This window comes from Colobus angolensis, unplaced genomic scaffold (assembly GCF_000951035.1).
Source record: "Colobus angolensis palliatus isolate OR3802 unplaced genomic scaffold, Cang.pa_1.0 Scaffold70, whole genome shotgun sequence".
Lineage (NCBI taxonomy): Eukaryota > Metazoa > Chordata > Mammalia > Primates > Cercopithecidae > Colobus > Colobus angolensis.
The window spans coordinates 812,021-824,661 of NW_012120710.1; the positions used below are offsets into that span (position 1 = coordinate 812,021).

The following is a 12,641-nucleotide window of genomic DNA, read 5'->3' on the forward strand; positions in this document are numbered from 1 at the left end:
TGTTAGCCAGGATGGTCTCAATCTCCTGACCTCATGATCCACCTGCCTCGACCTCCCAACTGTTATCAGTGTAGTGGGTGTAAAGCCGATATCTCATAGTGATTTTTATTTTGGATTACACTGACTAACAATAAAACTGAAGAAAAACTAGATTATGGGAAAATTTTAAGCCCATAAAAGTTTGTGTATTGATATTTCAGCATTCTCTTTACACTCTTCTTCTGGAAGTTTGAGTTAATATATGTAAGACCTTTTCACTGTGTCTTACATACCAATAACTTTTTTTATTTTTTAAATGCTAATACTTAGTAAGAACCATTACTTTTCATCAAATAGCCTATTTATCTCACTGTGCTACATTCTATGGAATTTCCTTAGCTCCATCTTTTACTTCAACTATTCACTATGTAGCCATGTCTAATCTATTATTGAACCCTTCTCTTAATTTTCCATATTTATTTTTTAACTATTTTTAGACATTATATTTGGTTATTTTTTTCAGATCTGCTCTGTCAATTTTAATAGCTTTTGTTTCTTTGTAATTTTAAAAATTTCATCGTTTATTTATTTAAACATAATAAGCATGGTTATTTTATAGTACCTATCTAACAATTGCAATATCTCTACATTTGAAGACTAGTTAATTACTTTCCCATGTTGATTCCTTGTGTGTGAGTGTGTGTGTGTCTATGTGTGTGTCTGTGTGTGTGTGTTGTTATTGTTTCATGAAGTCAAGTTCTTTCAAAGTTTTTCTTTGACATTTTTGAGACTTGCGATTTAAAATGTATTTATTTTCAGAATATTTTTATTTGCTAGCTTCAAATCTATGCTAAAGTATCTGGATTATTTTGGTCCTTTTCTTTTAAAACTTTAGGAGATGGCTGTCCTCATTTATTAAAAGGAATATTTTTGTATCCAGAGTATTTTCAAATGCCAACTCTTAGAAATTACCAAGTTGCTTATGTGTTTCAAGTTCCTCACCTCTTTCAGGTCTTCATAGAAAAGAAATAGTACACGTGAACTCTTTTCCTTTTCCCACCAAGATTTTACATGTTTATACCAGGAACCATAAGGAACTAAAATTAGAGAGAAAAACAGTGTAAAAGTGGTATCATCTCTAAAACTGCTTGAAAACTAGTGTTCAAGCAACAATAGCAACAAATAAATATAAATAGATGATCATGAAATGAGAATAGATCAGCTGTATATCCTAAGCAGAGTTCTCTGCAGCAAGAGAGGCAAAGTATGTTAAATAATCTGTGTATGTAAAAATAGTGTGAATTTTATCATATAACATAGTTTATGACAGAAAAACAGTAGGGAAAGTTCTCTCATCAATTTGATTTAAAGCTTATCAGAAAATTCTTGAAACTGATGTGTGTGTGTGTGTGTGTGTGTGTGTAAAATCATGTTGTTAGTGAAGAGAGTTGACTTAGTGAAACTAGCAGTGGTCTAATAGTCAGAAGAATGTAGTTCCGGTCTCAAATTTACCATTTACAAACTAGATTTGGCAACTAAAACTAGTAACTATATATGTATTGATTACACTATTAGTTTACATGGTAAGGGGTGCTCTCCTAGGTACCCTTAGTGTCATTCTCACTCCAGAAAATTAGATTTTAGAAATGATGTAATATAACCAAATGCTGTCTCTTCCTTTTTCTTTCTGTTCCCTCACTTATACTAAAAATGTTTCATAAAATATAAAGCTGACAAAATAATATAATGTTGTGTGAGTTAAAAGGTTCTGCTTTGCCTGAAGTCATTGTATACCTCCTCTGTTCTTTGACTCCATTAGGGAATTTTTCTTTACAGAAAACATTCTACAATGAAATTTATAGTGATCTTATTTATCCGTTTGTAGTGACACAAAATTATATTTGTCTGCCCTACAGTGGAGGTCTTGACAGTCTTAAGGCATATGTTTTACTCATTATGCTTTAGTAGAACTTTTCCCAAAATGTAGCAACATACACAAAGCACATATACTTGTCTTAATATTATCATGTGTAGATATGAAAACTCGCTATCATTTTTCTTTAAAATTGTTACTGCATGATCAGAATGGCCTTCTTTCATGAATACTAGACTATCTCGCACCCTTTCTTCCTCAAATCTAAACACTTGAGTCAAAATGTTTTATGAAAAGGAAAAAGTTGCCAGAATATCTGCTCAAGTAACTCTTGACAAATTTGAGAAATCTGGTTAAAATATTCAGATTGCACACTGGGTAGAATGAGGAAGAGTTTTGTAGATAGTCAAACTTCTTTGTGAATTCCAGATTCATATAGAAGCTAGCAATTTTATTGAAAATAAGCGAACATTCTCTCTTCTCTAATCTCTTCCCCCCTCCTTGTTCAATAGAGTTGTAATAACATGATGCAAAACATTTTTTCTACTAAAGAGACAAGGCTGAAAATCAGACACTGAGTCTCAATCTTGTAAAGTAAAATTGCTACCACCAACCCCAAACATACTTCTATATATTTATTTTTAGATGTTAGACCAGAGTGCTCAGATTCTGCCATCTATCTATATCTGGACACAGAATGGTTGCTCTAAACCTCCAGGCACCTTTAGAATTTCTATGTTTTAACTATGAATCAGGGAAGAAAACATACCAAAACAGATAAAAACTTTTACTCGGAGATGGCATTTGTCTTATATCACCTTGAAAAAATTCAGTGTAAAGAAGCTGTTCCTACCCTGTCCTTGCATGAATTTCTCCACAAACTCTGGAAAGGATCCAGGATTTGGATGACCAGCCACCATTAGAAAGAAATAATAAAAGGAAACAGCCACATCCTTTGCATTCCGGCAAAGATAGATTATCTAAGAGGATGAAATTGTATATTAAACCACTTAACATTTTTTCAAACAATCTCACCAAGATTTTTTATAAAAAGGATTTATGTTTTCAAGTATAAACATGATACATGTTCATTTTACAAAATACATAAAACATGTATGATTATTTATAAAGACATCTTCAATAATCTGAGATGATAGTGGTTTTTGTAGTGTTGTTCTGTTAGTTCTCACTACAAACAGAATAACATTATTATGCCATTTTCACACGATACCTCATTTGAGTGTTGTGAATTTTATCAATATAAAGTAAGTCAAATTACATTATTTATTATTCTCAATCAAAAAGTGAAGAGACAAAGCTGAAATTTAGTAATAATATAGCATTGAGAGTAAATCAATGAGAGTAAACCATTTTAAACCATTTGACATATCATTCAGTCAACTATACTGTGCTCTGGTCTTTATACTACACCACCACTCTACATAACTAAAAAAAAAAAAAAAAAAAAAAAATAGCTCTGAGGTCTCTTCACTTTCAATATTGCAGGGAAAAGAAAAACATGTTTATGAGGTTCCAGTTATTAGCACATTGATCTCAGTGAAAATATAATCTCTACCAACAGCTTGTTAGTTTCCATTTTACATGCAAAAGAAATAGCAATGAATTAATTATCAGAAAACTGTGGTTTTAGTTTCTAGTTTTGGCACTAAGAATACAAAGTACCAGTAATTTTTGACCTAAATGTTTTCTTTACTAAACAAATGATTTGAGTTAGATCATCTGTGGTCTACTCCAGATCTGATACTCAATGTTACATGAAAAGACCTGTGAAAGTAAAGTCCAGCATCCTCATGGCCATCTACTTAGTTCCTCAGGCACCTAAGCAATGTCATGAAAGGATATTGTTGAGTCTCCACTGTTTGTGGAATATGATTAAAGCTACTAAATTGTCTTACCAATGACATTTTCTAACAATTTTATAGAAATCTAGCTTATTCTTAGATGTATAGCTCTCATTTTATAGCCCTCTTGTAAAAGTCTCTAAAACCTACAGAATAAAACTGAACATTTTTCATCTAAAATCCATCATTAGCCACATTGAACTTTTCCAGTCTTACTTATAACTCTTCCTAGTTCTTTTTATCTGTTAGCTGAGAGGAACTCTTTGCCACAGTATGTATTAATTTATTTCAGAATTTTCACCCCTTGTCTTCTTTGTTCTAGTCTCTCGTTCTTGAATGTTTTCCTTTTCTCAAAATGCTATCCATATTTTATAGCTTGCCTTCAGGTCCTCCATGAGGCTTTTTATTTTCGCAGATAGAAAAAAAGAGTGATCTCTCTTTCCCTAAACTCCTATTAGTTTATATTCTTTCTTTTGGCAGATCTCATTCAATACCCCAAACTTTTTACTGTGCATGCTTATTTTTCTGTCCTCAAGGGAAATCTAACTCTTTCCTGAAGATATGACTTGCACTGCATCTCTCTTGAGTCAAAGTTATCAGTTTCCCAATGATTCACTTGTGATTATAATCTATCTTAAAAATTCTGCACCTATTCCTATGATACTTAACTAACTAGTCTATATGTCTCCTATCTGATGCCATTTCTAAGCTTCTAGTCATTCCCTTGCTTTAACTGAAGATTTGAATACCTGCCTCATGGTTTCACTCTCCATTCAAATTCTTTTATCATTCTGTGTGATTTTATTGTTGGTATGTGTGATCTACTTGATTCTCTAAGTTCATGTAGTTATTGATCATTACTTCTATGTTACTTCAGACTTTTGTAATCACTTTTGTAACCAAATACTGAATAAAGACTTCAGTATAAAGGTTTCACTTTTGAAGCATTATCCTGAGCCATAATCTTTTCTTCCAAAAAATCCCGCTTCTTCCTTCTTCCCCATCAGTTATTCCACATACCTCTCCTACAATCACACCAATGGCTCAAATCTGTTGACCTGTTATTTATATTATCCACTAGTCTGTTACTTTTTGTCACTTCCTTATCTTTATCGCTTATAGTTTCTGCTCCATCATTTCAAATATCCTTTATCTATTTGCATAAAGGATATTTACAAATACCCTCTATCTATTTGGTTTTTGTTGTTGTTGTTTCTCTGTAAATCACTCTGGAAATACCCAAATATGAATCCCTCCAATTATCTCCTACTCTTTGATAACCCTTGAAAAATAAGCAGTTTTGTGAAGGCTTGGACTATTAAAAATGTATGGTACTTGTTTCCATTTGAGAAGTAAGGAGTTAACAGCAAGTCCACCACCTACCCTCCAAAGGAAAAACGTGTCTTGGTCAAATCTCTTAAAAAATAATAATGACACATCTCCTGGAAAGTATATAACTGTTGTTTACTAATGAGACTGCCCATATGTATGGAATGACTTCAGCAGGACGCATATGGTCGATCTGGGATTGCTAATGATAAAAACCAACATGGTGATCTTTGATTTTTGTCTGTAGATCTATAGGAAATGTCAAATATGCCATGTAACAGATTACAAAATGGAAATATGTAATGACTGGGATACATCCCCTTTTTGTTAGTGATGACTGCAAAGAGTACTATAAGATCTTGAAGAACAGCACTGGTGGCAGAAAGTTCTTGAAGAACAGAATTGATGGTCTCAGACTTCATGTTTTTCCTGTATTTTGAGGTCATGTACAACATTATTTTTAAAGAGCAAAACTGATAGTGTAAACTATCAGCTTAATATGTCTATTACTCCTCATTACCATTAAAATGGCAGAGTCCAAACATCTTAACTTGACTTTCAATATTTCTTATAATCAATTCCTAGCTAATCTCCCTTTACTTATTTAGCCAATGTGTACACTTAATCAAACTCAACTAATTTCAGATGCCCCCTCAGATTATCTCTGAATTGTCATCCCTCCTATACACCATTCAAATATCTCAGATGTTGCTCCTAGATGCCTTCCCTACCTACAGTGTCTGAGTTAGAATTCTCTCTCTTACTTGACCTATGATACTTTTTGTCTAGTCTGTTAACCTGTCCTTTTTCTCCAATGGACTATGTGTCCATGAAGACAAGGCTTGCATGTGTCTTATTATTATGTCCCTAACACGTAATAGGCACTCAATACATAGTTATAATATGACAGTTATCTGACCTATCCTTTTCTGGTTCATTTGCATGCCTAACAGCACCAAGCACAGTATTTTGCAAAGGCAGGACATTCAGTACAATTAGTAATAACAACAGATACAAAAGTAGCTACCATTTATTGTTTACAACATGCTAGGAATTATGTGAAGCACTTTACAAGCATTATCATTTAATCCTTAGAACAACTCTATGAAAAAGATGTTATTATTATCTTTCTTCTACAGATGTAAAAACTTAGGCTTAGGGAGTTTAACTGGAGTTTTTAGAACCACATCTGGCAAAACACAGAGTTGGAATTAAAATATAGACTCTCTGACAATATTGACTGTATTCCATATTTGTTAAATGCCTATAGATTCAATGAAAGAATAAATAAAAAAGTGTGTATAGCTGATGAGATCATTCGATCATTTCTTGGAGTTGGATGAAGTTTTGAGAACATTTGACGCTGGTTACCTTACAATTCTTTTCCCAAAATGAGGCAGGAAGAAGTTCAGGTGGCAAATGAGTCTTCACAATTCTAGGAGAATTCATCTCATCTAATTGTTTTACTCCTGATTTTTAATAAAGTAAAGGTTAGGCAACTTCAAAAATTATAACTACTTACGTGGATTTATATAGATATTTATAAAACAGAAGTAACTCTAAGATTCTATATTGGAATTAGATTGTACATAACACAAAGTATAAATTCTTGGGGGAATGGACACCCCATATTCCATGGTGTAATTATTATGCATTGCATGCCTATATCAAAACATCTCATGTGCCCCGTTAATAGTTACATCTAATATATATTCACAAAAACTAAAAATTAAAAAAGATTCTATATTGTGTTCCTAATAATAATACTTACCATGAAAGAAAGAACTATAGAGAAAATTACAGAGAAAAATATAAAATGAAGTAAAATTTCATCACCTGAGAGAAATCATTAATATTTTGGCAAGCAACCATCTATACAAATCTACTTATATTCTCAAATTTACAGCCATCCCAATACCATGCACACAGATGAATGTTTTGATAGCTCCTAATTCTTTTTCTCTCGATATATTATATTTAAACTGCACTATCAAGAAACACCCAAAAATTTTTAATGATTTTATAGTGTTATACAACCTTTAACTATTCTTTTGTTGATTAGCATTTAGGTTGTTTCTAATTTTCCACAATATTAAAAGAATGTGTGGCAAATATACTTTTGCATGTATCATTGAAAAATTTATGGGTTTTTTTTCAGTATTTAAAATATCATCACATTTAACCCACAGAGAAATACATGTTTACATATTACTAAACTCTGCTGAAGGCATATAAGAATTGTCCTTATTCACTATATTCCAGACACATGCTATACATATGCTATACTGCAAAGCCTATCAAGAATTAAATTTGAATATAAATTTATATGCTGTCTTATGTCGAAGACCTGATACTAATTTCCCTTCTTGCTTATGATCTTGTTGCTTGTACCATCTACATACACACCTTAGAATATATGCAAATAGTTTTTAAAATCAACTTGAACATTACCATTCATGAGGTTTTCATTTCTGCATTCCAGGAAAGGTATTCGATTAAAGATTACATCTTCTTTACACTTTTCCACATCACCCTCTTTATAGATCATATATGCAATTTCACTAACCCAGGTTGTGCCTGTAAAAATTAAATAAACCTGAGTCTCCTGCTGACCATGTAGAGTTGATGACAGGAGTGCTGGATTTATAGATGGATAAAGTTGGAAGGTATCAATGCAATACTATTTAAAGGGTGTCTGAATAGCCACAGACTCAGGAAATGTTTTCTATAATATTTTATGTTTAGGACACAAAAATAACCTCAAAAGATAAAGATAAATATTATAGTAGGGCACACCTGAGACCTGTGTCCAAATTTGTTCATGATGAATTGTGACATTGTGCAAGGTGGCAACAGTTTTGAACTTAAATTTTTACATCTAAAAAGTAAGAAGACTTGAATAATAAGTGATGCACACAAGCATGCTTCCATTCAAAAATTCTACTGATGGCATATTATGTCTCACATTGGGTCCTAGGTCAGAAAACTTAGCAACGGATAAATCTGGTTCCTGTCCTATGGGAGCTAACGGCCTTTTGAAGTCAGTGACATTGTTCAATAACAAAATAAATTTTGTTTTTATTAAGATACTATTGTGTAGTATGGCACAGGGATTTAAATAACTGCAAAGAAGGAATCTATAACACATTGTTCTGCTGCTACTGTTATTGCTGCTGACATGATATTTTGACAAGAAATGCTTTTGAGAGGATGTGATCCTTCAACTTAGCCTTAATAATTACTGGCATAAATTCCCCACTTGTGGGAGGTAAGAAACAATTCTACGAGGCAGAAGCCCAGTCTCTCTTTTTAATCTAAAGTTGGTACTTAAGAATGGTATAGTAGTTAGGAAAATAATTGGAAATAGACTATAAGACCTAAATCAAAGAGCCTATCTGAAGAGAGGAATTGGGGTTCAGGCAAGCAGATAGCAAGCCTTGTAGTTCATACTAAAGAGTCCAAGTTGTTTTTTAAAAAATCGTGGAAAAGTACTGACATATATTATATTAAGCAGAAGAGCAAGATTATCAGAATTGTGTTTTAGAAGAATTTCTCTGGTGCCAGAATAACCACAGTAGTAGAGTGAGGGATCAATAGAAAAGGAGACAAGAGACATGTTAAGAGGCTGACTCTGAGAAATGTCTACCAGACTAAATGACCAAAACATTTTGATTGATTACAAATGCCAGATGAATAAGCAAGAGAGATTGAATCTAGAATAGCTCACGAGTTTCCTCTTCAGATGACTGGTATTGAGCTGCCATTTATTCCAATAGGGAAGAAAATAAAGAAGAAGATTTAGAGTCAAGGTAATGAAGGGAATATTTAGTGTGTTTGGCTTTATTTTCAAGTGGTAAATGGAACAACCAGATGGAGAAATATGAATTCAGACTAGTCTAATTTCTAAAAGTCTATAGTTGTAAAACTCCAGAACTCTGCTTAAAAATGGAGTTTTGTAGATAGACTTAAAGAGCTGGTGAGCTGAAAGAGAGTTTTAGAGTATCTGTAAAAAGTGGTGGTCATACTCTGTATATACAACAACATTAATGATATAAGGTAAACAATTGGTAGTTTTAAATTTTCATTATGGGATGAATACAGGTTCATTATGTAAGTTATGTAAGTTTCTAACTGTGCTCAACAACATCCATCTGTCAATGTGCTATTCAAGTTATAGGTAAAAATTGTGGTTATGGAATAGAGCTACCTTTTCTATGTTCATATCAAAACTACTGCATCTGTTCTTAATATAGAGAATGAGTGTGTACGACATGAACACCTTAATATTTACCATTTACAGTGGGTTTATTATTTTTAGGTGAAAAAAGAATAACAAAGAGATTTACCAGATTTAGGATAGGTGGCAATGACAAGATCATCTGGTCTTGCTTGGAATGCTTCCACATCATCCCAATATTTGACAAAAGGTTTATACATTAGAATCCCATGAAGTTCTTCAAAGGTTTCGTAATAGTCAAGTTCAGAATTCATTCTGGTGCACTGAAAAAAACTGTGTTTTATACTTTGTATTTACTTAACAATATTTCACCATTAACAACTACATATATCACGGGACCCTCCTACATACCTAGCACTTCTTAGTTGTTGCACATATGGGGCAAAAACATAGTAAAGTTGCATGCGAAATAATTTTGGCACATAGAAAGTTTTTAACCGTATTAGAAAGATGTCTAACACATAAAAGAATAGGAAAGCACAAGTGATTATGAAGTAATATGCTTAAAACTAAATAAAAATATGGATATACTCAATTATATTTATTCTATGATAAATAAAAACCACAGAGCCTTCAATTTCTTTCAAAATTGCTGGGGCATATAAAAAGACAAAGAGGTCAAGAATTACAATATTTTAGCAAATTATCCAATTATGTATATATCAAATAACAATAAAGATCATTACATTTGATTATTATTGCTGGGTATCTAAGTCAAAGATTTTTTTATTTCCTGAATACGTATCATTTTATTAAAATAAACCAAATGCTCGGTGAAAGTATTTAAAAGAAAAGAAGATGAAATTAATGACCCTGTGATGGTTATATCAAACAAATGGAATCTTGAGAGTATAAAGGATTCCTCTGTGACCTTGAAAATTACTTTTTTCCTCATTTGATCAATAAGGTATTGGATACTCCCGTTAAATGACTTGGCTAAAAATGATAAGGTTAAGCAAGATGGTTATCATTTCCTAATTCATCTCCTGATCCCACGACAATCTATTTCATGTTCAAGGTTACTAACAGAATTTTTAATTAGGCAAACTTTCTTTCATTAGCTTTCAAATTCCTTTAGTATCTTTTTTTTCAACTGCCAAACTTACCTTATTTCGAGTTTCTAACATAGCCTCCCAACACATTTTGTCCTTCCTGACGTTAGCCTTTCTAGATATTCCTCCTGTTCACATTTGCCCAAAAACCTGCCTAAGTTCTTCTACACACATAAATTGCCCTAGCCCTTAGGACAATCTCAAATTTTAAAAAACTCTCCTCTATGTCATATCAGATTTAATGTCACCAAAAATATGAGATTTCTATTTCCAAAATACAAATTAGTCTTATCAATAAATCACTTGTTCCCTAAGCCTTCTCCTTAGTCTCAGAAAATAGATCTTTCACTAGAAGAAATGTGTATAAAATGCAACACGATTTGTCCTGCCTATTGGTTTGTTTACTCATGTGAATTACTTCCTTGGTGTTCAGCCAAGTTTGTAAGAATTGGCTTGTAGTCAGCTGGGAGTGATAGATTTATCATTAAGTGGTGGGCTGACTTCCAGCTACCCCTTCATAGTCTATTTTGGTCTGAGAGGCAAAGTAGGTGGCATGTAATAAAATATCTGTTCTCATTTTGTTCCTTTTGGTAAATGGTCTCATATTACAATGTATGGATTTACTTCCTATGTGATCCCCTTTTTCTCAAAAGATCTATTTCAGTTAGAAATGGTCTACTTCGTATCCTGAGTACATAGGTTAGTTCTTCAGAAAGAAACATCAATAAAAATTGTTTACAATGTTACTTATAAATTCAATTAAACTCAGAAAGTGTTTTTCCTTCCCTCTCTCCTTCCTCTCTTTTTTCCTTCCTTTCTGCGTACTCCCCTCCTGCACCTTCCAACTTGCCTTTTATACAGCAAATACTCCCTGTGTGAATGCCTACCCTGTTCCTAGGCCCTGTGGCCGGTGCTGGAATATTATGGTAGATATAGATACATAGGGTTCTTATAGTCCCCACTTTCTTAGATTTACCTGCATGAGGGCAAAGTGACTGAAAGTAGAGACTATTCTTTTGTACATCTTTCTGTCTCAGTCTCCAGCACTATGACACAAAATATATGTTCAGAAATATTTGTTAAGTTTGATTATTAGATCAAGGAGCTCTCTAGTTTCTACTAAGGATTCACAGATTTAAAAGGCAATATATGTCAATGACCTACATATTAATGATTTACCAAGTACTGTGGATTTCTGTCATGTTTATCTGAAGTCTCTTACATGAAAGTAATGCCACTATTTGCAAGTCCCTCTATCACAGGAGCACAAAACTAAAATTCAATCTCTATTCTACCTGCTTATACCCTGAGTGCTTTATTTTCTCATTAGTAAAATGGAGAACATGTCCAGCATTCACCCCTTTTAAGATAGCAATGCTACTGTAATTTTACATTAAAGCAATAAGCAACAAAACACTATATAAACATAAAATATTATTTTTAACAGCAAATAAATTATTTTAAAAGGTTTTAAATACTTTACATCATTAATTAAAGTATCAATGAAGATTTTTGTCTTTGTATATCTCATTTTTGAACAGCTTTGTAGTATACAATTTGCATTCTATATTTTCTATATCTAAAATCTATGTATTGATATTAATAATAAAAAGTACAACCTGTTTAGCTGATCCTGTGAAAGAAATTGATCTAGTTTAGATCTCTTCAAATATCAAGGCAGATCTTAAGCTGCAAAAAAAGATGAGAACCACTTCTGCATTTGGAATGTTTCTGGTGAGTTTATATTCTGAATGCCAGAGAAGGAGGCGGAGATTAATTTGGGGGCTTGGCTTCGTGAAGTCCATGATGCAATAATTAATGTAGATATGAATCCATACCTGCAGCTGCAGTAGCCACACAGAGTCATGTTCATTCATAGAGATGTAGAAATATCCTGCTGTTATTTTTTAATTCTTTGGCTAATATTCAAATTCCTAAGTCTGTTGTCAGGGGTTGGGGAAGAAAGAGGGAGAAAAGTTAAGGAAAAGATGAGAAAGAGGAGACCTGGAGCAAAACACAAGAGAGACTGGGAAGGGGGAATCCCTTATTCACTCACTGACAAATAATAACATGACTATGGTCAACTGTCAAAAGAATAAACTTATTGGAGTGAGGAAAGAGAAGTCAATGAGGAAAGAAAGAACACAGCAAGGACCCTCAATCAGACCTAGCTCAGTTTACTAAGGCCTGCCAAAGAAGTCATTGCGTTATATCCTAACACGTTAATTGGAAAATACCTATTTAAACTCTTTGCCTTTAACTGTTCAGCAGACCTGAGAAATTTAAAAAGCAGATGACAGCTAAAGAAA

At 32.9% G+C, this 12,641-nt stretch overlaps 1 protein-coding gene across 2 annotated transcripts in view; it reads right to left on the reverse strand.

Moving 5' to 3' along the window:
• The window catches only part of SULT1E1 (sulfotransferase family 1E, estrogen-preferring, member 1), an 18,207-nt gene extending 6,029 nt beyond the window's left edge, over nucleotides 1-12,178 (reverse strand). Inside the window, exons 1-6 of one of the 2 annotated variants that reach the window (XM_011927087.1) lie at nucleotides 12,171-12,178; nucleotides 9,390-9,543; nucleotides 7,495-7,620; nucleotides 6,415-6,512; nucleotides 2,706-2,832; nucleotides 982-1,076 (exon numbers count right to left, since the gene is read on the reverse strand). In XM_011927087.1, coding sequence (XP_011782477.1) covers nucleotides 982-1,076; nucleotides 2,706-2,832; nucleotides 6,415-6,512; nucleotides 7,495-7,620; nucleotides 9,390-9,534 — 591 coding nt within the window. In that variant the 5' untranslated portion in view covers nucleotides 9,535-9,543; nucleotides 12,171-12,178. Of the gene's footprint in view, nucleotides 1-981; nucleotides 1,077-2,705; nucleotides 2,833-6,414; nucleotides 6,513-7,494; nucleotides 7,621-9,389; nucleotides 9,544-11,951; nucleotides 12,055-12,170 lie in introns of those variants that run through there. The other variant, XM_011927086.1, reaches the window with a different exon arrangement.
• Between the last annotated feature and the right edge of the window lie 463 nt (nucleotides 12,179-12,641).